The sequence below is a fragment of the Lactuca saligna genome, chromosome 6 (assembly GCF_052625555.1).
Source record: "Lactuca saligna cultivar CGN05327 chromosome 6, ASM5262555v1, whole genome shotgun sequence".
Classification (NCBI taxonomy): Eukaryota; Viridiplantae; Streptophyta; class Magnoliopsida; order Asterales; family Asteraceae; genus Lactuca; species Lactuca saligna.
The window spans coordinates 9,434,785-9,462,430 of record NC_136422.1 but is presented as its reverse complement, the minus strand read 5'-3'; the positions used below and the strand labels follow the sequence as shown (position 1 = coordinate 9,462,430).

Genomic DNA, 27,646 nt, shown 5'->3' with positions numbered 1-27,646 from the left:
ATACTATTTGTCAAAAAGAAAAATAATGTTTCTATTATCGGTGAAAAAAGAAAAGTATGTTGCTAGTTAAACGGATAAATAGGTTGTTATTGTAGGTTAAAAAGACAAGTATATTGCTCTTAATCATTATGAAGAAAACCGCGTTGCTATTATTTGTTATATATATATATATATATATATATATATATATATATATATATATATATATATATATATATATATATATATATATATGGCTATGTTCATGTATTCCTTACATCTATTGTGTGCTAGATTGCACCAAATAAAAATAGATGTTAAATGATTTTTATAATTGTATGTATATTAAATGATATCTATAATTATATTTTTTATGGAAACTAATTAAATTCATTATTAATGTCAGTAATGATATTTTTTTCAGAATGAATTCGCATCTATATTTTATATATGGGTTCGTGTTTTGTTTCAGGACTCACTCACTTAAAATACAACAACGTTAACTGGAACATAGAGAACGATAATGTATTCTAATAAAATGCACTCTCATTCTGCTAGAATATAAACTCTCGTTCACCATATTACAAACAATTTTGTTGTATTTTGAGTGAGTGGGTCCAAAAATAAAACAAGAACTCATACATGAAAACATACATGCATATTCATTTTGAAAGTATATTATTGCTAACATTAATGATGAATTTAATTAATTTCTATATAAAAAATAATTATAACTATAAATATCATTTAATATATACATACAATTATAGCCATCATTCAATATATATATATATATATATATATATATATTTCTCTCTCCCCCTATCTCTCTCTCTCTGTCTCTCTCTCTCTCTCTCTCTCTCTCTCTCTCTCTCTCTATATATATATATATATATATATATATATATATATATATATATATATATATATATATATATATATATATATATATAATCAAGATCAAATAAGAAGGAAATTTTTGGTAGGAAGGTAAGAAGTTTTTTTTTCTACATATTTTTTTCGCGAACAAACAAAATGAATCATTAGATGATTCACAAGAAAAATTTCTCAAAAAAACATCTCGATGATTCATTTATACAATGAATTTGTTGTTATTCACTAAAATTATCATAAAAATGAATTTTTCCTTAATTTACTTAAAAATGAATTATAAAGATGTTTTTTTGGGAATTTTTTCTTGTGAATTATCTTACAAATGAATCATCTAGTGATTCATTTATTTTGTTCGTCAAAAAAAATATGTAGAAAATAAACTTCTTACCTTCCTACCAAAAAAAATTTATTACCGGATCTATATATATATATATATATATATATATATATATATATATATATATATATATATATATATATATATATATATATATATATATATATATAACCAAAGAAAGTAAATGCAGTGTAACTTACATAAATAAATATTTATATTTGTAATCTTATTACAAACTAATTACATCGTTTGTTAACATATATTGTGAGCATATCATATTAAAATATAATGATTTTAAATAAAATTTGATACTTCTTTTGCAAAAAACTAAGAGAATGTATTTGGAATAAGTTATTGCCTAATTTTTGTGTGTGCCTTTCTTGTTTTTTAATTTAGAAAATAAAATCATGTCTAACGATAATTGTTTAGTGATTGATGTGTCAAATTCCATAAAGGTTTAAAACTTACATGTCCAAAAGATTAATAGTGTTTCAATATTTAACCTTGAGTTATGAGCTTGGGGTTAGCTCGGTATAGGCTATCTATATGGTTCATTTTAGCGATTTTTTTAAACAATCAAACTAGAAATACAATAATTACAATACTAACTTATTCTAAACTAGAGATATGCATATACTATATTAGGATATAACCTATATTGTTAAAGTGTGTGATTTGAGCCGATTGTTAATAAATGTTAAGCCCAATATTATCTTTCCATAAGAGCCTTTGCGGAGAGAATGGTGAATCCAACATATATAATCGCTTAAGTTACCGTGTCGTATCGATGTGAGATACACTAATACTTCCCCCTTAAAGTCGGAGGCTCGATGAACATAGACATGGATGTGCTGAGCCATTGAGGTGCAAGTCACCGAATCTAATACCATGTTAATCTCAAAATTGTCTCTCCAAAAGAACCATTGTAGAGAGAAGAATAACTCCAACATATATAGTCTCTTATATTACTGTGTCGTATCGATGTGGGATACACTAACACTGATCTTATATTGTAATATTGCGAGAAAAAATTTATCTTAAATTTACTCGTCTCAACATAGGTCATGTGGTTAGTCGATTACAGATATCTTCATGACACTCGGTTTTAAACTCTTTATTCCTCCTAAATGTCATCTTTAGAGTTGTTGGCTTATAGCAGTGTGTATTAGGATATCTTAATATGCTATTAGTTTTTGTATTTTTCTTGGAGATTTTCTTATCTCATGGAAGAGTAAGAAACAATATATTGATGGAGTATTATTTTATGGATATGAATATTAATGAGATTGTTTGGTTACTTCAATATTTGGGTGTTGATGCTTCTCATCCAACTTCTTTACATTGTGACAACAAAAGTATGATATATATATATATATATATATATATATATATATATATATATATATATATATATATATATATATATATATATATATATATATATATATAATAATGATACATATTGGGTGTCATTTCACTCGATATTATTTTTAACTTCGAATTATCTTATTGCTTTATGTTCCTTAAACTTTACAGATTATTGATATTTTCACTAAGGTTTAATTGGTTTAGCGTTTCAATTCTCATTTAACAAACTCTTAATGTTTGCTGCTATGATATTGTGATTTTGAGAGAGATGTAGCATATAAGTTGTGTTTAGCCTTTTTATTTTGAGGTTTTATTTATCTTTTAATTAGCTATAGTTATTTTTTTATTTATAATTATTTTTCATTTATATTATAGGTATATTTTCAATTACACATTGTTCCTGAGTGAGTTCCATTAATGATTTCAAAACTCGCTTACTTATAGTTATTTAGCAAAACAACATTATTATGATTTTAAATCAATTTGTTCTTTATTTTGGATATCATGTTTTATACACATTCTTTTTTTAATTGTTTAAAACAATGAAAATGTCCGTAATCATATCAAACATTTGATACTTTTATTTTATTTTATTATACCTAACGTAGACTAGAACCAAAATAATAATTATATAAGATTGTTATTAAAAAGTAAAAACCTAACATTTCCCAAAATTATGTATTATCCTTTGACACGGAATATGTTATTAAAAGCTAAAATACCCCACTCTTCACACTTGTGTGTCAAAGCAATGTTCAATAATATTTAGGCCATACATACTCGTTATGATCCGGCACACCATGTGAGATGTGACATTCTCCTTTATCTTCCAAAAAGACACTTAAATCCGTATAAAAACTATTTTATCATTTATTCATTTAAATAGTTATAACAATTTTATTAGCAATTTTGGATAATACTTTTTATGTTTTTTTTAATATAATTATTTTAGTAGTAAAAACCAGCTATAAAAATAGTATATTTAAAAAACGTGAAACTTTTGTTCATAATGCATATCATTATATTTCGTTAAATTAACACTTTTATTAGCATATTTGAACAATACATTTATTATATTTAGTTAAATTAACACTTTTATTAATTGTATTAGTATTTAGTGTGGTGTGTGGCATAGCATCATGAATATCAAACTTTTAGGTGGTGTTTGTTTTTTTTGGAAAAAATATTTTTTGACCTTTTATTGTTGTGCGGCGCAACACACGTGCAACACTTTTAATCTCGTAGCTGTTTGTTTTTCAGAAGTCTTCAGATTAAAAAACTTATGTGCGTGTTCTTCTTGGCGCAACAATTGTTTTGCTTTTTCTTACCTTTTCTTCTTTTTTTTTCTTTTTAAAATATTTATTATATATTGCTAAAATTTTATTTCACTTTTTTTTCGTTTTTTTTATTGCTGAAATTTTTTTTTTCTTTTTTTTTCATATTGAATAATAATACTTTATTGATGAAATATCATTATTTTAAGCTAAAATATCTTTATATTTATCATAAATTTTTGCCGAAATATCATAAATTATTAAATTTTTGGTATTAAAAAATTACTTTCAGATTATAAAATCAGTTTATTTTAATTTTTTAATATCTACAACAACATGCACATGTTAAAAAAAACAAGCACGCTTCTTATTACAGTCTGCAACCGTTTGGTCCACCTCTTCTACTACAGAGGGTTGCAGAGATGGTCCGCAGATTTTATGGATTTTTGCTTAAAAAAGCAAACAGAACCTTATATTTCTAGGGGCCTATGATTGAGTGATTAAAGGGATTTTACGGAAATGACCATAAATTTGGTTACATGCTTAGTTTTTGGCTTGCGATCGGCTCAGTCAATCAAAAGCTTGAAACAGGAGCAGATCATGCTAAGTACACAATATGGACTGACCCCTTTTTAGTTCCAAAATCGTTTTCTAAATGGAGTTATAGATGTTTTGTGCTTTTTTCTATAAATTTTTTTACCCATGTCTTTTTAGGTGACCGCTTAAAATTATGCTTTTTTTTAAGTGTTATAATGCAATTCTTTGTTTCATTTTGTTCATATCTCTTTAGGGGACCGTTTAAAATTGTGCTTTTTATTTAAGGGTTGATAATGCAATTGTACATGTTGAATTTTTGTTTCATTTGGTACACTGCATCATATTCCTCTTATCTGTGAGAGATTGAGTGTCACGAAGTCAGATATGAGATGATGTGTGAAAAACATCTACAACTTGTGAGATATGTTGGATTGTGTTAAGCAGTTTGACATACATCATTTTGGAGGTATAGTCCTCCTCTCTCTTTTTAGTACTTGTGGTTGATAAGGTGTTGGTTTCCACTAGGATGGGTCGTGTGTTGGACTTGCAATCGACTCATTGTTAGGGAGTAGATGTTCGATGCTCCTCAATATGAGGGTTCTCTTCATGATTTAGACTTTTTGTTAGCAACTCAATAGACTATTTTAGTATAAATTGGGTTTTTCGATGTTTGCAACCTAATAGGGATGTTATTATGGCTTACCTTAGCTTATGATGGAAATGATGAAGGGATCTTGTACTAGATATGTGTTTCTTTTCTTCTCTTTTTGTGATGTATAATAATAATAATAATAATAATAATAATAATAATCTAGTGTAAGTGTGTAACCAAGCAATACACATGTCGCCATCACACCCATATCAATAATAATAATAATAATAATAATAATAATAATAATAATAATCTAGTGTAAGTGTGTAACCAAGCAATACACATGTCGCCATCACACCCATATCGCTACTAAACATATTATTAAAATAAAATAAAAATTTTATGAACTTTGCAATCATTAAATACCCTTTCTGAAATGATCGCAAGGTAAATCAGTGAAATTCTTCTTTGTTGATCAGTTACTTCTCAACTATGTGAAAGTCTATTTTTTGTGATTTTTTTAGCATTCAAGACCTATACTGCTATTATATCTTAAATTGTGAACTTTAACCTCATAATAGTTCTTTAATTTCAAAAAATGGTTCTTAACTCATTCAATAAAGCTAACGTGACATATAAGAGCATGATTAGGATCCAAAATATCGAAAAAGATATTAACTAAAATAACCATATTTTAAGTTAATATTAAAGAAAATAACTTAATTGTTTTTTGATAAATGACCAAATATTCAGGAATTTGTTATTTTGAAGTTTTTTTCTGACAAAAAAGTATATTTTTGAACTGAGATTCTGCATTCTGGGCTAACAATTCTTGATCAATATCGAAATCCAAGATCAATATCGAAATCCAACTAACAATTCTTGAATTTTGAGAAAATACTTTGTTTTTACTAAAAAAAAACATAGCAAATGAGAAGTATGTACCACACAAGGGATTAAAACCATACGTCAGAGTAAAAAACGATGATCTTAAAGCCCTGAAATTTGAAGTTTGAAACAAAATAAGCTTTAAAACCCACAAGTCATTTTAGATTGGGTCTAATGGTAGAGCAAACTTCCACTACTAAGCTCAATGTCATTTTCGGAATATATATATATATATATATATATATATATATATATATATATATATATATATATATATATATATATATATATATATCGGAATTTCAAGATCAATATCGAAATCCAACAAACAATTTTTGAATTTTGAGAAAATACTTTATTTTTACTAAAAAAACATAGCAAATGAGAAATATATACCAAACAAGGGATTAAAATCTTACATTGGATTGAAAAACGATAATATTAAAGCCCTGAAATTTGAAGTTTGAAACAAACAATTCTTGCATTTTGAGAAAATACTTTATTTTTACTAAAAAAACATAGCAAACGATAATATATACCACACATGTGTGTAAAATCTTACATCGGATTGAAAAACGATAATATTAAAATCTTACATTGGATTGAAAAACGATAATATTGCAGAATTTGTTCCCAGTAAAACATGATAAATACGTTATCAAACATTTCCGAAGAAATGTATTTTTATTTATTTTAAAACATTTGGGATTTCATCGCCAATACATAAACATAAACATAAACAGAACTTACATTCATTTACACTAGTGATTTACATCTCTTTAATCTCTCAATGTAATGTAACTTCGTATCGACACCTGTGATACAAATAAGCTTAAGTGGTTCAGGTTGGGAAACCTAATGAGTACACATGGATTTCAATCCCACAATGTTATATCATATATATAATTTAGAACCCACAAAATATATAATTTCACCATATATATAAGCAACTCTTAACCCACCCCGTTAATCCTTACATCGAGACTATCCATACTCTCGGACCTTAAATTTTACCTATTACTTAACCCATATTCTCGGATCTAATTCATGCTCACGGATCAATAATTGTGCTCATTCCATACTCTCGGATTAGGGACAAGTGGCTATGTGTAAATTCATTCTCCCGAATTAACGACAAATGACTATGTTCTATCCATACTCTCGGACTGAGGACGACTGACTATGTCTTAATCCATATTCTCGGACTGAGGACGACTGACTATGTCTTAATCCATACTCCCAGACTAAGGACAATTGACTATGTCTTAATCCATACTCTCGGATTAATGACAGTTGACTATGTCCAATCCATACTCTCGGACTCGGGACAATGACTATGTCTAATCCATGCTTCCGAATCATTGACATATACTAAAGTTCTATTCTCTGAGTATAACTCACTCGTACTCGTAAGAAAATACTACCCAATATTCCTCATAATTAATTTAGGTGTACTCTTTATCCTAAATCATCATATATAATCAGGTATGTTCTTTAACACGTATTTCAGACAACATCAATTAACTCGCACATAAACATATAATTAATACTTCAATCACTACTTGTATTAAAATCGTGTTCATGAAAAGGACTATGCACTCACCTGCAAAGGTGGTGACTCGGTACAGGGACAACCCTTCGTTTACTTTAAAACAAATTTCCATTGACAAGACCTGGTATCACTTTCACTATAGTTTAGTCTAATGTTCAACGAGACTAATTAATAGTCTAGCTATTATTAATATTATATAAGCCTTAAACAATACTCTTCATCCACTATGTACAGACAGGGACCAGACATGAAACACCATAGGGAATGATCATTTTGGCATATAGCACTTCTGAAATCCAACAACCCATGCGGCCCTTCAAACCGGATTCCCCGTATCGCGAGTGGTTAAAAAGATATTATAACGACACTTATATAACCAATAATAACAACTTAAATAATTATTATAAGGTCCTAATAACGTTACTATATTTAAATAAAAGCTATATTAAAAATTAGGTAGGCATATCTTACCTACAAGGGGGTTTGGCTAGAAGTCGGGCTCTGCAGGGGCAGAATTTCCGAGCTGAATGCTCTTCTTCTCGGAGCCGTCGAGCGCTCCGGGGCTTTTTTTAGCGCTAGGGGAGTTTTGGGAGGTTTAGAGAGAGAGAGAGAGTAGAGAGATAAGGGTGGAGGTGTGAAGAAATGAGGGTGGAAGGGGTTGTATTTATAGGGTGAAATATGGCTGAAATTGGTGCCACATGTCACCATCTAGTGGCAAGCCTTAAGGAGAAAGCAATGGCCAGGATTGTGAAGAAATAAGGGTGGAAGGGGTTGTATTTATAGGGTGAAATATGGCTGAAATTGGTGTCACATGTCACCATCTAGTGGCAAGCCTTAAGGAGAAAGCAATGGCCAGGATTGTGCCATGTCACCCCTTTTGCAGCAGCACCCTGCTGACTTCTAAACCCCGTAACTTTCGCATACGAGCTCCGTTTTCGACGTTCTTTATAACCATGTGTAGGTAAAAATAAGATCTACAAGTTTCATTTTGACTCCGTCGGCTAATTCTTGACCCTTTTTGGTATCAAAGCCTTGGTTTGAGGGATTCGGACACACTCTCGGGTGTGTCTGAACTCAAACTGAGGACTTGGTATGAAAATTTTCAAAAAGAAAATCATTTTTTATAAAAAGGAATTTGAGAAAAAGAAAAGAATTTTAGAAAAATGGAAAGAATTTTGAAAAAGAGAAAAGGGTGTGGTGCATGCAATTAGTCGAGCTCAAGTAAGTACTCCTAAATTACTCATACAAGTTTATGTTATGATATGTTTATGAGAACTTCATGCTAGATTAGGGATAAGGATCTATGAAGGATGCCCTATGTGCCTGTTATGTGTAAATTAGCTTTATGTATTGCATGCTAGTACAAATTAGTTAGTATGATAGCCACGTTAGTATATGCTTGATTATGTGTACTCAATGCTCGAATGTTTCTTGCTTTGTGCTTTTAGGAGTTCTAGTTATATTTTACTAACTAGTAAACGAATATGTTAAGTTACATATTGCGAGGACTAAATAGTTTCATAAGGTTAGGTCTAACTTTATTTCGTAGCTCTTGTCTGAGTCCAACCGTTGTAGGGTAAGATCTCTCATTCGAAGAATTATCTAGTCTTAATGGTATGTAACGGTATTCACGAGCTAGTTAGGGGAGATAGTAGGGACTTCTTATGCAACTGATGGTGGAGAGTAGGATGGTGATTACCCTATGGCAAGCCTAGGATGAGAGTAGTGCATGAAGCATTAAAAGTAGACAGGGACTTGGTGAAGTCAAGGCAGTTCTTAAGGAAAGTACAGATAGATGTGGAAGGTAGTATGGGCTCGTACTACTGAAAGCATAGGATCCATACTCAAGTCAAGGAAGGCTAAGATTAATCCAAGGAACTTGTAGTATATGTATGATTCCTCGAGATATGATTAGTATTCTGATGTTTATTATGATGTGTTTTTTAGAATGGTAGTTTTACGCACTAGACCAGTCGGCAGTTCAGGCGCCGGTGATGGATCAGACTCAGGCTCAGGAGCCATGTAGCTAGACGACCAGACTAGGGACTTTATATCCTCTGAGATCACGCGTAGTATCCTGGATCAGATTCCTGTGATCTTCGGCATGATCAAGGAAGGTATTTTAGAGGTTTTGGATGAGAGGATGAGTGCTTTCCGCACCGAGGTGGTGTCCATGATGGGATCGCGTACAATGACTTTTAGGGAGTTTAGAGCTTGTGGAGCTCCCGACTACCATGGGGTTCAAGACCCCATTGCGAGCACCAGATGGTTGGCGAATGTTGCCAACGCATTCCAAACCAACAGATGTCCCGAGGGGGGACAAGATTGGAGTTGCATCCTGTCTTCTGAAGGACGGGGCACGTGACTGGTGAGAGGAGGTCAGAAATGTCATTGGTGATGACGCAACTCTTGATGCTATAACTTGGAGTGACTTTACGGCCAGGTTCAGGGCCAAGTTTGCACCTGTGATTGAGGTGCAGCAGCTTGCTAAGGAGTTCCAGGATCTCCGACTGAGATGGTGGTCGAGATCACCACAATGTTCAGGGAGAGGGCCCTTCTCGTTCCGTAGTACGTGGCAAATAAGGAGATGAAAAAGTCCCGATATCATGAGATGTAGCGGAGCGATATCCGCCAGTTTGTGAGTCGCTTCAACTGCAAGACGCTAGAGGACATGATTGCAAGGGAGAGAGAGAGAGAGAGAGAGAGAGAGAGAGAGAGAGAAAAAAAGAGAGAGAGAGGGAGAGAGAGAGAGAGAGAGACAGAAAGAAAGAAAGAGAGAGAGAGAGAGAGAGAGAGAGGGAGAGAGAGATGGATTTGGAGATAGAGAGGAAGAGAAAACCCGAAGGGGTCAGTCAGGGAGTTCAGGCAAGAAGCCTAAGGTATCGGATCACAGATCTCGGAGCCAGCAGAGCCACGAACGTTGTGGCAAATGCGGTAGGATACACGAGGGAACGTGCAAAGGGGGGAGTTTAGGCTACTAAAAGTGCGGCCGAACCTGTCATGTGAGCTGAGATTGCACAGCAGCCACCACCACCACGAAATCATTAGATCTGATTTGCTTTGAGTACAATCAGAGGGGACACAAGGGGTCCCAGTGCCTAAGTTTAGCGGCGGCATGGAAGGTGGCAGCACCTTTTCCTGCCACATTGAGGATTACAGATGGCCGTCAGGGCCGGGCTGGGACGCCTACGGCACGGAGCAGGGCTATTTAACTTACTGTAGAGGAGGCACGAGCAGGTCCTGACATGGTGACGAGGGTTCACAGAGGATGTACACTACAATTGTTCGATGAGCAGTTCTCAGTAGACTTGGTTCTTATTCCCCTGTGAGGGAATAAGGTTATAGTGGGTATGGATTGGTTGAGCCCCAATGGGGAAGTGATTGACTGCAAGCAGCAGCTAGTGAGGGTTCACACTCCTAGTAGGGGAAGGCTACTAATCCAGGGCGAGAGACCACAACGCGGACCTATTTTCTGTTCAGCGGCAAGGGCTAGGCATCACCTTCATCAGGGTTACGCATGATACGTCGCCTATGTCATGGATACCCGGGATAAGGGTAAGGCGACATTTGTTCATGTACCGGTAGTATCAGAGTACTCGAACGTATTCCCGGAGGATTTACCTGGGGTACCTATGGAGAGATAGGTTGAGTTTAGGATTAACCTAGTCTATAGTGCGGCTTCGATAACCAAGGCACCATATTGTTTGGCTCCTCCCGAGATGCAAGAGTTGACTACGCAGCTACAAGGGCTGCTAAACAAAGGATTTATTAGGCCGAGCAGTTCGCCCTGGGGAGCCTCGATCCTGTTTGTGAAGAAGAATGATAGGTCACATCGCATGTGTATAGACTACCGGGAGCTGAATAAGGTAACGGTGAAGAACCGTTATCCCCTCCCGAGGATCGATGATTTGTTTGACCAGCTACAAGGCGCATCTTGGTTCTCCAAGATTGATATACAGTCGGTTTATCACTAGATGCGAGTCATGGATGAGGACGTGCAGAAGATAGCTTTTAGGACTCGCTATGGTCATTATGAGTTTATAGACATGCACACAAAAACCGGTTTGGGCTATAGGATCCGATCCGATCCGAAAACCGGATTTGGTCAAAACCGGTTTTGACCGAACCGGATCGGATTGAACCGGCCACCGGATCGAAACCGGTTTGTGAGTTCGGATAGCAAGCGGATTAGACCCCCGGATCGAGAACCGGATTTTGACCGAACCGGATCCGAAACCGGATTTTTTTTTACAGTTAAAAAACAGAAAATTTCGATTTTTTTTTTTTTAAAACTAGCCGTTAGAACATAAAAAAACGGCTACTATGACTTTTTTTGACTTTTTGGCACTTCTAAACACCTATATATACCTTTCATTTGCTACATTTCAATTTTACACAAAAAATTTACTACTTATTCTCATAATACTCAAAAAAATGAGCTCGAGAAATTCAACCGCGGGTCAAGATTCGGATGCAACGGTGGTTAAAATCATACCAACCACTCGGAGTAAAGAAGTGTGGGAACATTACGATTTGTGTTTGTTGTCGAACGGGAAGGAAAAAGCGAGATGCAAGAAGTGCGGAATGTTTTTGGGAAAAGATGGCAATAGCACGTTAAGGACTCATACAACAAAAACTTGTCCGGCTGTAAAAGGTCAAAGCGATCCAAGTCAACCAAATATTACTCCCGACGGGTCGATCTTCATTTACAACAATGATGACCTTCGTGAAAGCTTTTGCAAGTTCGTGATTCAAGAGGGCTATCCTTTCAACCACTTCGACAACCCACGATTAACAAGGATTTTGCGGGAAAAAATGCAACCGCAATACCGGCAAGTAAGTCGCACTTCTCTTAGACGTGATGCTTTAAAGTATTGCGATATAGCCAAAAAAGATATGCAATTGGGATTTTTAAATATAAAAACCGGTGTTTCTTTAACCTGTGACGTTTGGTCCTCCGCCGGTAGTTGTCCCAAAAGCTATCTTTGTGTCACGGCACATTAGATAGATCCCTCTACTTGGGTAATGAACAAACGAGTTATTGCTTTTGAACTTTTTGCGCATCCTCACACGGGGGCAAGATTATTTGCAATTTTAGTAAGCGTTATAGAGACTTATAATTTACGCGACAAAATCTTCTCTATTTCGTTTGACAATGCAAGTAACAATACCGCCGCGGCAAAAAGATTAATTGCAAAATATAAACCTATTTTGGATGGCTCGTTTTTTCATACTAGATGTGTTTGTCACATTATTAATCTTGTGGTACAAAATGGTTTAAAAATGATAGATTCGACGATTGAAAAATTCAAAACTGTGTTAACTAGAGTTTTTGGAAGACATAAAGCTACAATGGAAAAATATCGAAAGTTTGTCATTTCCATTAACGTAACTCCATATAGTCCTCATTGGGATTGTGACACTAGATGGAGTTCAACATGCATGATGTTTGAAAGTTTGACACGTCAAAGAATCGCTTTGCAATTATTTTACGACACAATTTCAAAAGGAAAAAACCCGGTTTCGGATTATGATTGGGATTTGATGGAAGAGTTTGTGGAAATGTTAAAAGTTTTTAAACAATCAACCACTTTTCTATCGGGTGTGTATTACCCTACAAGTCCGTTGTTACTAAATGAATTATGGTTGATGTCCGCACAATTGGAACGTTTTGAACAAAGAAGTGAAATATTTGTTTTGGTTACGAGACCAATGAGACAAAAACTAGTCAAATATTTCAAAGAAATGCCACCACTTTTTACTTGTGCCGCAGCATTAAACCCATGTATCAATGTTACGGGTGTAGAGGCTTTGATTACCAAAATTGCTATGTCTTTAAATTTGCACAAAGATAACTCAAACTACATCCGTAACCAAATAAACATTTTTAATGATACTTTTACTAATTTGTTTGACATTTACGCTACAAAATATGGCAATATGTCAAACACTTTTGCAAGTGTAACCGACTCTACTAGCGGTGCATCGGGTAGTGGTGGGGGTCGAACGGATTTTCATATCGACCTCTATAACTACCTTTTGGAGGAGCAAAACAAAAGAGCACGCACATTAACGCCTAGTAGCGAACTTGGAATTTATATGGGTTCAAACTTTTTAAAATTCATGAGTGCACCACAATTTAAAATTTTGGATCTTTTGGCTTGGTGGAGAGAAAAGGAAGCACAATTTCCTATTCTCTCCGTCATGGCCCGTGATTTACTAACCGTCCAAGCTTCCACGGTAGCTTCGGAATCCGCTTTTTCTTTTAGTGGAAGAGTTTTATCAAAGTTGAGGACGAATCTTACCCCGGTTGCGGTAGAGGTTTGCGTTTGCTTGAAGGATTACTTGGATTCTGTGGAACGTATACAACACTTGGCATCACTAGAAGGCCCACTATCACAAAATGTTGAACCGGAGATCATGGATGAAGAATATGCACAAGGCTTATCAACACCTCCGGAAGACGAAGACGATGACGATGAAGTCGAAGATGAAGACGGGTAATAGTTCTTCTTTAGCTTCTCGAACGCCTCATCGTGTTTCTCACTCCATGTATACGTAGCTCCTTTATGGGTCAAAGCTGTTAATGGAGCAGCTATCGAAGAAAAGCCTTGGATAAATCGTCGGTAATATCCGGCTAATCCTAGAAAGCTTCGAATCTCCGTGGGATTCTTCGGACGTTCCCACTTCATTACAGCTTCGATCTTGGCAGGGTCAACCATTATTCCTTCTTGGTTAACAACATGACCCAAGAATTGGACTTCCCGTATCCAAAAGTCGCATTTGGAGAACTTTGCAAAAAGCTTCTCCTTCTTTAACACCTCCAACACTTCTCGTAGATGCTTGCCATGCTCCTCCTGGCTTTTCGAGTAAATGAGAATGTCGTCGATGAACACTATCACAGATTTATCGAGGAATGGTTTACAAACCCTATTCATCAAATCCATGAATGCTGCGGGAGCATTGGTTAGTCCGAACGACATAACCAAGAACTCGTAGTGTCCATATCTTGTTCTGAATGCAGTCTTCTCAATATCCTGCTCTCTCACTTTCAGCTGATGATATCCTGACCTAAGATCGATCTTTGAGAAGTAGCTTGAACCTTGCAGCTGATCGAATAGGTCATCAATCCTCGGCAATGGATACTTGTTCTTCACCGTTGCCTTATTCAGCTCTCGGTAGTCTATGCACATCCTCATGCTTCCGTCCTTCTTCTTCACGAATAACACCGGAGCTCCCCAGGGTGATGAACTAGGTCGAATGAAACCGCTGTCCAACAGCTCCTGAAGTTGCGTCATGAGCTCCTTCATCTCCGTCGGTGCTAATCGGTAAGGTGCCTTTGCTATCGGTGTTGTTCCTGGTAATAAGTCTATACGAAATTCTACTTGCCTATCAGGTGGTAATCCGGGAAGATCTTCGGGAAAGACTTCCGGATAATCGCACACACCCGGTATATTCTGCACCTCTTTCTTTTCCTTCTTAGCATCGATTACGAATGCCAAGTATGATGCACATCCTTTGGACAAACATTTTCTGGCTTTCATCAAGGAGATGATTCCAGAATTCACTCTGCGTTTGTCCCCGTACACCATAAATGATTCCTTTCCGGGTGGGTTTATCCTAACTATCTTCTTTCGGCATAATATCTCGGCATCGTTGGCGCTAAGCCAATCCATACCCAAAACGATGTCGAAACCGTTTAACTCTATGGGTAATAGTTCCTCATGGAATTCGTTTCCGTTTAGGTTAATGACGATGTTCCTAATACGATTACTAACAGGTACGAATTTGCCACTGGCAACTTCTACAATCAGGGCATTATCTAGTTTTTCTACAGGCAATGCTAATCTTCCACCAAATTTATGCGATACAAAGGAGTAATTGGCTCCGGAATCAAATAGTATATTTGCAGGTAAACCATTTACAAGAAAGGTACCTGAAGCGACGTCTGCTGCCTCCTTTGCAGCCTCGAGCATCATCTGGAAGGCTCTCGCCTTCGGCTTTGGTGGTATGTTGGGTCTTCCTGCCTCCTTCTTCTTCGGGCAGTCCTTCAAAATGTGCCCTTCTTCATTACACCCATAACAGGCCTTCTGGTTAAGAGTGCATTCGTTGGCATAGTGCCCAGGCTTTCCGCATTTGTAACAAGTGACCCCTCCATCACACTTCCCAGAGTGCTTCTTCTTGCACTTGTCACACCACTTTGCTTCTGATCCTCCTCCTCTCGAACTAGACTTCGAGAATCTACCTTTCTTACCGGACCTCGAGGATCCGTCAAATTTCCGTTTCTCTCCCACTTCCGCTCTCTCCAGACCCTTTTCTCGTATCTGGGTCTCCACATTCTTAGCAGCCCAGATGGCAGCTTTTAGAGTGGTAGTTTGCTTGACCATTGGACCGAAGTCCGCTGGTAATCCGAGGGGAAATTTGTTAACCTTGGAGAGTTCAGTTGGGACGAGGTGAGGAACAAGCTTCATTTTCTCGGTAAAGCTTGCAGCGTATTCAGTAACGCTCATTCTTCCCTTCTTCAGATTCTGGAATTCGTTGCTGATCTCCAGAAGATCCTGCTCAGAGCAGTATTGCATCTTCAACTGTACCAGAAAATCCTCCCACGACATTTTGCTTGCTTCACCTTTGGGCATTGAATCAGCTAATAGCTTCCACCAGCTTAGTACTCCAGATTTCAATAGAGGAACTGCAAGAGCAGTCTTCTGCCTATTGCTACACTCGCAACTCTCAAACATTGTCTCCATCTCAGAGATCCAGTTCATGACTTCCACCGGCGTCGGGCTTCCGGATAGACTCGGTGGCTTGGATGCCATGAAATCCTTGTATTTGCATCCACGTCCATCATTTCCTCCATCCTGGTGGTTTTGCCTAACTATCGGTGGGTTGGCTTGACCAATAGTCCCACTGTAGTTTCCTTCTTCAGTCTGCCCTTCGTTCAACTCGGGCTGTTCGAGCTGAATAGTCGCTTCCTCTCGATTTTGCTGGAGCAAACGCCTGGTTTCCTCCATTTGACGATCCAACATTGCCTGGATCATCGCTTGCACTCCGGCCATCGTTATTGGTCCGGCGGCGGCTTCCACAACTGGTATTTGCTCGATCACGGGGGGTTGGTGTCCGTTCCCATTTGCGTTTACGTTTCCGCTACGGGTCCTTACCATCTTGATCTATATACCGAATAAGGTGGATTTAGATCTTTATTTAGGAGAGATGTTTTAAATCATCCTTATCACTCCGAAACGTTTACATGCTAGTTCTAATATCGTAGTCGTACGTTTAGAATCCTAAACACATAAGGTTCCAGATCCGGTCGGCAACAGACCATAGATCCCGAACAAAATAACAGCATATCATGCATAAAACATTTAGCACATAAAAGCATTTTAGGCACAATTCCTAAAATAAGCTAGTGCTCACCCCTCACAATCATCGCTTAGCATTCTAAGTTTAAGTCTAGAAATCCTACAAATTCCTAGTTCGCTTAAACTAATGCTCTGATACCAACTGTGACATCCCCAAAATCACGGCCAGAAAAGACCGGTTTTGTTTATACTTTATTTCAAAATCAGAGTTATCTTTTAATAAAAGGGTTGCGGAATTTGTCCCAAAACAATAATATGATAAAGATTTATCAAAAGCATTTCCATAGAAATGTATTTCATTAAAAGACTCGGGATGTCATGTTCGTACAGATCAAAAGTATAAACAGTACAATATAAGCCTTACTACATTATTTCATATCTACAGGCCTATATCCGTAATCTCTCGTCCAAAACATCACACCTATGCTCATGCGCCACTACCTGTAATGCATAAAACTAAGTGGGTCAGGCTTGGGAGCCTGGTGAGCACATAGGGTTTTCAACCCACAATAAATAAGTTTATTAATTTCATCAATCAACAATAACCCGATTACCCGTTCCCGTTATCCTCACTTTACGTCCCTAAACACCTATCATAAGGGACCTAGCCTAAGGATTATCATCGGGACGGACACTACTGCTAAGGGGATTCCTCAGCAATAAATGTCCTAATAGGCAACCATGTGGGGGATGGAGTACACCGGTGAACACATCGTTCACAACACCTACAGGTTGCGAGCCTGCTAGTGTTCCACTGGACTGTCTAGAAGAGTCCGTGGTCGTCATCTATACTCCGCTAGATGACTGGATCAACAACAACAACATCGAGGCCTCTCATCATTTTATCACACATCACCTATTACATCTACCCATGTTTTACCCCAACATTTTCGTAGATATAAAATACATATACAGTTTAAATCATTGAAAACATGTATAACAACGTTCATCTAGCATAGATAGCAAGTATTCAGATAATATGCACACATAGCACGTAATTTATATAAAATACTTCATATCTATGTGTAAGTTGAAGGTAACTATGCACTCACCGGAAAAGGTGGTGATTCCGAACTCAGACAGCGCTTCGCTTCTTAAAAAGAATTTTTCTTCGACGAAACCTAGTATTATTACCACTAGAGTTTAGTTTATTATTCGTCGAGACTAATTAATAGTCTAGCTATTATTATTATTATTATATAAGCGTCAAAAAAATACTTATATAACCCATAATAATAGCCCAAGTATTTATTATAAGTTCCTAATAACGTTACTATAATTAAATAAAAGTTATATTAAAAATAGCGTAGGCGTAGCTCACTTACAGCGGGTTTTATAGAAAACCGGGCTTTGCTTGGAGCAGCGTTCCCGAGCCGAAAAGCTCTTCTTCTCAGAGCCTTCGAGCACTCCAGGGCTTCCGCCTCGTGCTAGGGAGGTTCCCTAGGCTTTTCGGGGGATTTCGGGGCTAGAGAGAGGTTCTAGAGAGAGAGAGAGAGAGTAAAGAGAAGAAAGAATGGGAAAGGTGTGAAGAAAATGAGGGTGGGAGAGGTGGTATTTATAGGGTGAAATGTGGCTGAACTTGGTGCCACATGTCACCATCTGGTGGCAAGCCTTGGGGAGAAAGCAATGGCCAAGATTGTGCCACATCACCCATTTTCGCACAGCACACTTCCGACTTCTAAAATCCGTAACTTTCACATACGACCTCCGTTTTTGACGTTCTTTATATCCACGCGTAGGTAATAATAAGATCTACAACTTTCATTTTGACACCGTCAGCTAATTCTCGACCGATCTTAAATTTAACAGTACAAGGAGATTATACTGTTAAACGTCTACGTAAAATTAATAACTTCTACATACGGACTTTGTTTTTGTCTGTCTTTTTACCGTTGATTTCCTATTAATGAGATCTTCAACTCTCATTTACGTTGCGTAAGCCAAAAACCGCTCGAACTAAAATTCGAGTTTCAGGCCGTGCACTGCTAAGCCGAATCTTAGAAAAATCATAACTTCTTCATACGAAGTCAGATTTGGGCGTTCTTTTTATCGATGTTCTTAGTTTAACATATTCTACGACTTTTGTTTAGATTGCTAAGGCTAAAAAGTCTTCTATCGTAAATTCACTATTTACGTCTCCCGGTGTCGTGCCGGTTTTGTCGTAAAACTTCGGCGGGCCATAACTTCTTCTTTATAGCTCGGATTTCGGCATTCTTTATATGCACGGAAACCTTGAGACATATTCTACAACTTTATGTAGAGATATCGGGATTATCTCACACTTTAATTTTGATGCTCATTTTTATTCTTTATTAATTATACATTTATAATTAAATAATAAACACATAAACACACATAATTCACATAATACTCAAATATTTCATTTTTATTACTTCAAAAAGAGTTACAATAGTTGACCTAGACTATTACATTGACAAAAATGCTTAGCCCTGAAAACCCGGGCGTTACAATTCTCACCCCCTTAGGATGATTCCGTCCCGGAATCATGCATCAGCAAACAGATGTGGATAGCGACTCATCATGTCATCCTCTGTTTCCCAAGTGAGATTCGGCCCATTCGAATGTTTCCATCGGACTAGCACCAAGTCGACCATCTTGCGTCGTAACTTCTTAGTCTTACGGTCAATAATTGCCTCAGGCTCTTCGATCAGCCTTTTATTCTCATCCATCCTTAATTCCGAGATTGGAATTATGTCGGGAACATCTCCCATGAATTTCCTCAAATAACACACATGGAAGGTGTTATGAATACCATTGAGTTCTTCGGGCAATTCCAGCTTGTAAGCTTGGTTCCCAATCCTCTGAAGAACTTTGAATGGTCCAATAAACCTTGGACTCAACTTTCCTCGTTTCCCAAATCGTATAAGTCCCTTCCACGGTGAGACTTTAAGTAAAACGGAATCCCTAACTTCGAAGGTTATCGGTCGTCTTTTCTTGTCGGCATAGCTCTTCTGACGATCCTGAGCTGCTAACATTCTTTCCCTAATCACCTTCAATTTCTCAGCAGTCTCATGGACTATCTCGGGGCCCATAAACTGCTTCTCTCCGGCTTCAAGCCAACAAGACGGCGTACGACACTTCTGCCCATACAAGGCTTGATAAGGAGCCATCTTGATGCTCGAGTGAAAACTATTGTTGTAGGAAAATTCTACCAGAGGTAAGTGCTCGTCCCAATTCCCTTGGAATTCGAGGGTACATGCTCTCAGCATATCTTCCAACGTCTAAATCGTTCTTTCACTCTGACCATCAGTTTGCGGATGGTAAGCAGTACTCAAACACAACTTTGTACCCAACTCCTCTTGTAGACTCCTCCAAAACCTTGACGTGAAACGACTATCACGATCTGACGCAATCGTAAGAGGGACACCGTGAAGTCTTACAATTTCCTTCACGTAAGCATTTGCGAGCTTATCCATAGACCACTTCTCGTTGGCGGCTATGAAGTGTGCACTCTTGGTGAAACGATCCACGACTACCCAAATCATGTCGTGACCATTCTTCGTTCTGGGCAGTTTAGTCACAAAATCCATGGTGATGTCTTCCCATTTACCCATGGGTACAGGTAAGGGTTCTAAACTCCCATACGGTTTTTGATGTTGTGCCTTAACCCTCGCACATGTTACGCACTCAGCCACATACTTCGCAACATTGAGCTTCATCGTCGGCCACCAGTAGTAGGGTTTTAGGTCCCTATACATTTTAGTGCTACCGGGATGAATCGAGTACATGGTCTTGTGTGCTTCTTCCATTAGAAGATCTCTTATTCCTCCCGTCTTAGGTACCCAAATTCGATCTTGGAATACCTTCAGTCCTCGACTGTTCGTACCGAACACTAACGTTTTTCCCAAACGTTCTTCCTTTCGGTCATTCTTTTCTAAGGCTTCTTCTTGAGCTTTCCTGATACTTTCCACAATCGTCGAGACGACTTCAATTCTTAACGCTCTTGGCCTTCTTCTTTCAAGATTGACTTTCCGACTGAGAGCATCAGCAACAATATTTGCTTTACCTGGGTGGTAAAGTATCTCACAGTCGTAGTCCTTGAGAAGTTCTAGCCAGCGTCGTTGCCTCATGTTCAACTCCTTCTGATTAAAGAGATACTGGAGACTCTTATGATCAGTGAAGAGCTTGCACTTCGTGCCGTAGAGGTAATGCCTCCATATCTTTAAGGCGAATACTACCGCTGCCAACTCCAGATCATGAGTGGGGTAGTTCTTTTCGTGCTCTTTCAATTGTCGAGATGCGTATGCTATCACCTTTTCTCTTTGGGTCAGAACACAACCTAACCCGACTCCAGATGCATCACTATAAACTGCGAAATCTTCGACTCCATCGGGTAGAGAAAGTATCGGCGCTTCACATAACTTCTTCTTTAGCTTCTCGAACGCCTCATCGTGTTTCTCACTCCATGTATACGTAGCTCCTTTATGGGTCAAAGCTGTTAATGGAGCAGCTATCGAAGAAAAGCCTTGGATAAATCGTCGGTAATATCCGGCTAATCCTAGAAAGCTTCGAATCTCCGTGGGATTCTTCGGACGTTCCCACTTCATTACAGCTTCGATCTTGGCAGGGTCAACCATTATTCCTTCTTGGTTAACAACATGACCCAAGAATTGGACTTCCCGTATCCAAAAGTCGCATTTGGAGAACTTTGCAAAAAGCTTCTCCTTCTTTAACACCTCCAACACTTCTCGTAGATGCTTGCCATGCTCCTCCTGGCTTTTCGAGTAAATGAGAATGTCGTCGATGAACACTATCACAGATTTATCGAGGAATGGTTTACAAACCCTATTCATCAAATCCATGAATGCTGCGGGAGCATTGGTTAGTCCGAACGACATAACCAAGAACTCGTAGTGTCCATATCTTGTTCTGAATGCAGTCTTCTCAATATCCTGCTCTCTCACTTTCAGCTGATGATATCCTGACCTAAGATCGATCTTTGAGAAGTAGCTTGAACCTTGCAGCTGATCGAATAGGTCATCAATCCTCGGCAATGGATACTTGTTCTTCACCGTTGCCTTATTCAGCTCTCGGTAGTCTATGCACATCCTCATGCTTCCGTCCTTCTTCTTCACGAATAACACCGGAGCTCCCCAGGGTGATGAACTAGGTCGAATGAAACCGCTGTCCAACAGCTCCTGAAGTTGCGTCATGAGCTCCTTCATCTCCGTCGGTGCTAATCGGTAAGGTGCCTTTGCTATCGGTGTTGTTCCTGGTAATAAGTCTATACGAAATTCTACTTGCCTATCAGGTGGTAATCCGGGAAGATCTTCGGGAAAGACTTCCGGATAATCGCACACACCCGGTATATTCTGCACCTCTTTCTTTTCCTTCTTAGCATCGATTACGAATGCCAAGTATGATGCACATCCTTTGGACAAACATTTTCTGGCTTTCATCAAGGAGATGATTCCAGAATTCACTCTGCGTTTGTCCCCGTACACCATAAATGATTCCTTTCCGGGTGGGTTTATCCTAACTATCTTCTTTCGGCATAATATCTCGGCATCGTTGGCGCTAAGCCAATCCATACCCAAAACGATGTCGAAACCGTTTAACTCTATGGGTAATAGTTCCTCATGGAATTCGTTTCCGTTTAGGTTAATGACGATGTTCCTAATACGATTACTAACAGGTACGAATTTGCCACTGGCAACTTCTACAATCAGGGCATTATCTAGGGTGAAATATGGCTGAAATTGGTGCCACATGTCACCATCTAGTGGCAAGCCTTAAGGAGAAAGCAATGGCCAGGATTGTGAAGAAATAAGGGTGGAAGGGGTTGTATTTATAGGGTGAAATATGGCTGAAATTGGTGTCACATGTCACCATCTAGTGGCAAGCCTTAAGGAGAAAGCAATGGCCAGGATTGTGCCATGTCACCCCTTTTGCAGCAGCACCCTGCTGACTTCTAAACCCCGTAACTTTCGCATACGAGCTCCGTTTTCGACGTTCTTTATAACCATGTGTAGGTAAAAATAAGATCTACAAGTTTCATTTTGACTCCGTCGGCTAATTCTTGACCCTTTTTGGTATCAAAGCCTTGGTTTGAGGGATTCGGACACACTCTCGGGTGTGTCTGAACTCAAACTGAGGACTTGGTATGAAAATTTTCAAAAAGAAAATCATTTTTTATAAAAAGGAATTTGAGAAAAAGAAAAGAATTTTAGAAAAATGGAAAGAATTTTGAAAAAGAGAAAAGGGTGTGGTGCATGCAATTAGTCGAGCTCAAGTAAGTACTCCTAAATTACTCATACAAGTTTATGTTATGATATGTTTATGAGAACTTCATGCTAGATTAGGGATAAGGATCTATGAAGGATGCCCTATGTGCCTGTTATGTGTAAATTAGCTTTATGTATTGCATGCTAGTACAAATTAGTTAGTATGATAGCCACGTTAGTATATGCTTGATTATGTGTACTCAATGCTCGAATGTTTCTTGCTTTGTGCTTTTAGGAGTTCTAGTTATATTTTACTAACTAGTAAACGAATATGTTAAGTTACATATTGCGAGGACTAAATAGTTTCATAAGGTTAGGTCTAACTTTATTTCGTAGCTCTTGTCTGAGTCCAACCGTTGTAGGGTAAGATCTCTCATTCGAAGAATTATCTAGTCTTAATGGTATGTAACGGTATTCACGAGCTAGTTAGGGGAGATAGTAGGGACTTCTTATGCAACTGATGGTGGAGAGTAGGATGGTGATTACCCTATGGCAAGCCTAGGATGAGAGTAGTGCATGAAGCATTAAAAGTAGACAGGGACTTGGTGAAGTCAAGGCAGTTCTTAAGGAAAGTACAGATAGATGTGGAAGGTAGTATGGGCTCGTACTACTGAAAGCATAGGATCCATACTCAAGTCAAGGAAGGCTAAGATTAATCCAAGGAACTTGTAGTATATGTATGATTCCTCGAGATATGATTAGTATTCTGATGTTTATTATGATGTGTTTTTTAGAATGGTAGTTTTACGCACTAGACCAGTCGGCAGTTCAGGCGCCGGTGATGGATCAGACTCAGGCTCAGGAGCCATGTAGCTAGACGACCAGACTAGGGACTTTATATCCTCTGAGATCACGCGTAGTATCCTGGATCAGATTCCTGTGATCTTCGGCATGATCAAGGAAGGTATTTTAGAGGTTTTGGATGAGAGGATGAGTGCTTTCCGCACCGAGGTGGTGTCCATGATGGGATCGCGTACAATGACTTTTAGGGAGTTTAGAGCTTGTGGAGCTCCCGACTACCATGGGGTTCAAGACCCCATTGCGAGCACCAGATGGTTGGCGAATGTTGCCAACGCATTCCAAACCAACAGATGTCCCGAGGGGGGACAAGATTGGAGTTGCATCCTGTCTTCTGAAGGACGGGGCACGTGACTGGTGAGAGGAGGTCAGAAATGTCATTGGTGATGACGCAACTCTTGATGCTATAACTTGGAGTGACTTTACGGCCAGGTTCAGGGCCAAGTTTGCACCTGTGATTGAGGTGCAGCAGCTTGCTAAGGAGTTCCAGGATCTCCGACTGAGATGGTGGTCGAGATCACCACAATGTTCAGGGAGAGGGCCCTTCTCGTTCCGTAGTACGTGACAAATAAGGAGATGAAAAAGTCCCGATATCATGAGATGTAGCGGAGCGATATCCGCCAGTTTGTGAGTCGCTTCAACTGCAAGACGCTAGAGGACATGATTGCAAGGGAGAGAGAGAGAGAGAGAGAGAGAGAGAGAGAGAGAGAGAGAAAAAGAGAGAGAGAGGGAGAGAGAGAGAGAGAGAGAGAGACAGAAAGAAAGAAAGAGAGAGAGAGAGAGAGGGAGAGAGAGATGGATTTGGAGATAGAGAGGAAGAGAAAACCCGAAGGGGTCAGTCAGGGAGTTCAGGCAAGAAGCCTAAGGTATCGGATCACAGATCTCGGAGCCAGCAGAGCCACGAACGTTGTGGCAAATGCGGTAGGATACACGAGGGAACGTGCAAAGGGGGGAGTTTAGGCTACTAAAAGTGCGGCCGAACCTGTCATGTGAGCTGAGATTGCACAGCAGCCACCACCACCACGAAATCATTAGATCTGATTTGCTTTGAGTACAATCAGAGGGGACACAAGGGGTCCCAGTGCCTAAGTTTAGCGGCGGCATGGAAGGTGGCAGCACCTTTTCCTGCCACATTGAGGATTACAGATGGCCGTCAGGGCCGGGCTGGGACGCCTACGGCACGGAGCAGGGCTATTTAACTTACTGTAGAGGAGGCACGAGCAGGTCCTGACGTGGTGACGAGGGTTCACAGAGGATGTACACTACAATTGTTCGATGAGCAGTTCTCAGTAGACTTGGTTCTTATTCCCCTGTGAGGGAATAAGGTTATAGTGGGTATGGATTGGTTGAGCCCCAATGGGGAAGTGATTGACTGCAAGCAGCAGCTAGTGAGGGTTCACACTCCTAGTAGGGGAAGGCTACTAATCCAGGGCGAGAGACCACAACGCGGACCTATTTTCTGTTCAGCGGCAAGGGCTAGGCATCACCTTCATCAGGGTTACGCATGATACGTCGCCTATGTCATGGATACCCGGGATAAGGGTAAGGCGACATTTGTTCATGTACCGGTAGTATCAGAGTACTCGAACGTATTCCCGGAGGATTTACCTGGGGTACCTATGGAGAGATAGGTTGAGTTTAGGATTAACCTAGTCTATAGTGCGGCTTCGATAACCAAGGCACCATATTGTTTGGCTCCTCCCGAGATGCAAGAGTTGACTACGCAGCTACAAGGGCTGCTAAACAAAGGATTTATTAGGCCGAGCAGTTCGCCCTGGGGAGCCTCGATCCTGTTTGTGAAGAAGAATGATAGGTCACATCGCATGTGTATAGACTACCGGGAGCTGAATAAGGTAACGGTGAAGAACCGTTATCCCCTCCCGAGGATCGATGATTTGTTTGACCAGCTACAAGGCGCATCTTGGTTCTCCAAGATTGATATACAGTCGGTTTATCACTAGATGCGAGTCATGGATGAGGACGTGCAGAAGATAGCTTTTAGGACTCGCTATGGTCATTATGAGTTTATAGACATGCACACAAAAACCGGTTTGGGCTATAGGATCCGATCCGATCCGAAAACCGGATTTGGTCAAAACCGGTTTTGACCGAACCGGATCGGATTGAACCGGCCACCGGATCGAAACCGGTTTGTGAGTTCGGATAGCAAGCGGATTAGACCCCCGGATCGAGAACCGGATTTTGACCGAACCGGATCCGAAACCGGATTTTTTCTTACAGTTAAAAAACGGAAAATTTCGATTTTTTTTTTTTAAAACTAGCCGTTAGAACATAAAAAAACGGCTACTATGACTTTTTTTGACTTTTTGGCACTTCTAAACACCTATATATACCTTTCATTTGCTACATTTCAATTTTACACAAAAAATTTACTACTTATTCTCATAATACTCAAAAAAATGAGCTCGAGAAATTCAACCGCGGGTCAAGATTCGGATGCAACGGTGGTTAAAATCATACCAACCACTCGGAGTAAAGAAGTGTGGGAACATTACGATTTGTGTTTGTTGTCGAACGGGAAGGAAAAAGCGAGATGCAAGAAGTGCGGAATGTTTTTGGGAAAAGATGGCAATAGCACGTTAAGGACTCATACAACAAAAACTTGTCCGGCTGTAAAAGGTCAAAGCGATCCAAGTCAACCAAATATTACTCCCGACGGGTCGATCTTCATTTACAACAATGATGACCTTCGTGAAAGCTTTTGCAAGTTCGTGATTCAAGAGGGCTATCCTTTCAACCACTTCGACAACCCACGATTAACAAGGATTTTGCGGGAAAAAATGCAACCGCAATACCGGCAAGTAAGTCGCACTTCTCTTAGACGTGATGCTTTAAAGTATTGCGATATAGCCAAAAAAGATATGCAATTGGGATTTTTAAATATAAAAACCGGTGTTTCTTTAACCTGTGACGTTTGGTCCTCCGCCGGTAGTTGTCCCAAAAGCTATCTTTGTGTCACGGCACATTAGATAGATCCCTCTACTTGGGTAATGAACAAACGAGTTATTGCTTTTGAACTTTTTGCGCATCCTCACACGGGGGCAAGATTATTTTCAATTTTAGTAAGCGTTATAGAGACTTATAATTTACGCGACAAAATCTTCTCTATTTCGTTTGACAATGCAAGTAACAATACCGCCGCGGCAAAAAGATTAATTGCAAAATATAAACCTATTTTGGATGGCTCGTTTTTTCATACTAGATGTGTTTGTCACATTATTAATCTTGTGGTACAAAATGGTTTAAAAATGATAGATTCGACGATTGAAAAATTCAAAACTGTGTTAACTAGAGTTTTTGGAAGACATAAAGCTACAATGGAAAAATATCGAAAGTTTGTCATTTCCATTAACGTAACTCCATATAGTCCTCATTGGGATTGTGACACTAGATGGAGTTCAACATGCATGATGTTTGAAAGTTTGACACGTCAAAGAATCGCTTTGCAATTATTTTACGACACAATTTCAAAAGGAAAAAACCCGGTTTCGGATTATGATTGGGATTTGATGGAAGAGTTTGTGGAAATGTTAAAAGTTTTTAAACAATCAACCACTTTTCTATCGGGTGTGTATTACCCTACAAGTCCGTTGTTACTAAATGAATTATGGTTGATGTCCGCACAATTGGAACGTTTTGAACAAAGAAGTGAAATATTTGTTTTGGTTACGAGACCAATGAGACAAAAACTAGTCAAATATTTCAAAGAAATGCCACCACTTTTTACTTGTGCCGCAGCATTAAACCCATGTATCAATGTTACGGGTGTAGAGGCTTTGATTACCAAAATTGCTATGTC

General features: G+C 38.6%; 2 protein-coding genes across 2 annotated transcripts; both read left to right on the top strand.

Moving 5' to 3' along the window:
* Positions 1 to 11,855: 11,855 nt before the first annotated feature.
* LOC145002292 (uncharacterized) lies at positions 11,856 to 12,425 on the top strand. The gene has a single exon (XM_078961590.1). It carries the CDS (start codon positions 11,856 to 11,858, stop codon positions 12,423 to 12,425), a length of 570 nt encoding a protein of 189 aa, XP_078817716.1.
* A 13,821-nt stretch (positions 12,426 to 26,246) lies between these two features.
* Positions 26,247 to 26,816, top strand: LOC145002291 (uncharacterized). The gene has a single exon (XM_078961589.1). It carries the CDS (start codon positions 26,247 to 26,249, stop codon positions 26,814 to 26,816), a length of 570 nt encoding a protein of 189 aa, XP_078817715.1.
* The last annotated feature ends 830 nt before the right edge of the window (positions 26,817 to 27,646 follow it).

Excerpts from the sequence above, each read along its gene's own strand:
- LOC145002292 (XM_078961590.1), top strand. The coding sequence starts at position 11,856 with ATGAGCTCGAGAAATTCAACCGCGGGTCAAGATTCGGATGCAACGGTG.
- LOC145002291 (XM_078961589.1), top strand. The coding sequence starts at position 26,247 with ATGAGCTCGAGAAATTCAACCGCGGGTCAAGATTCGGATGCAACGGTG.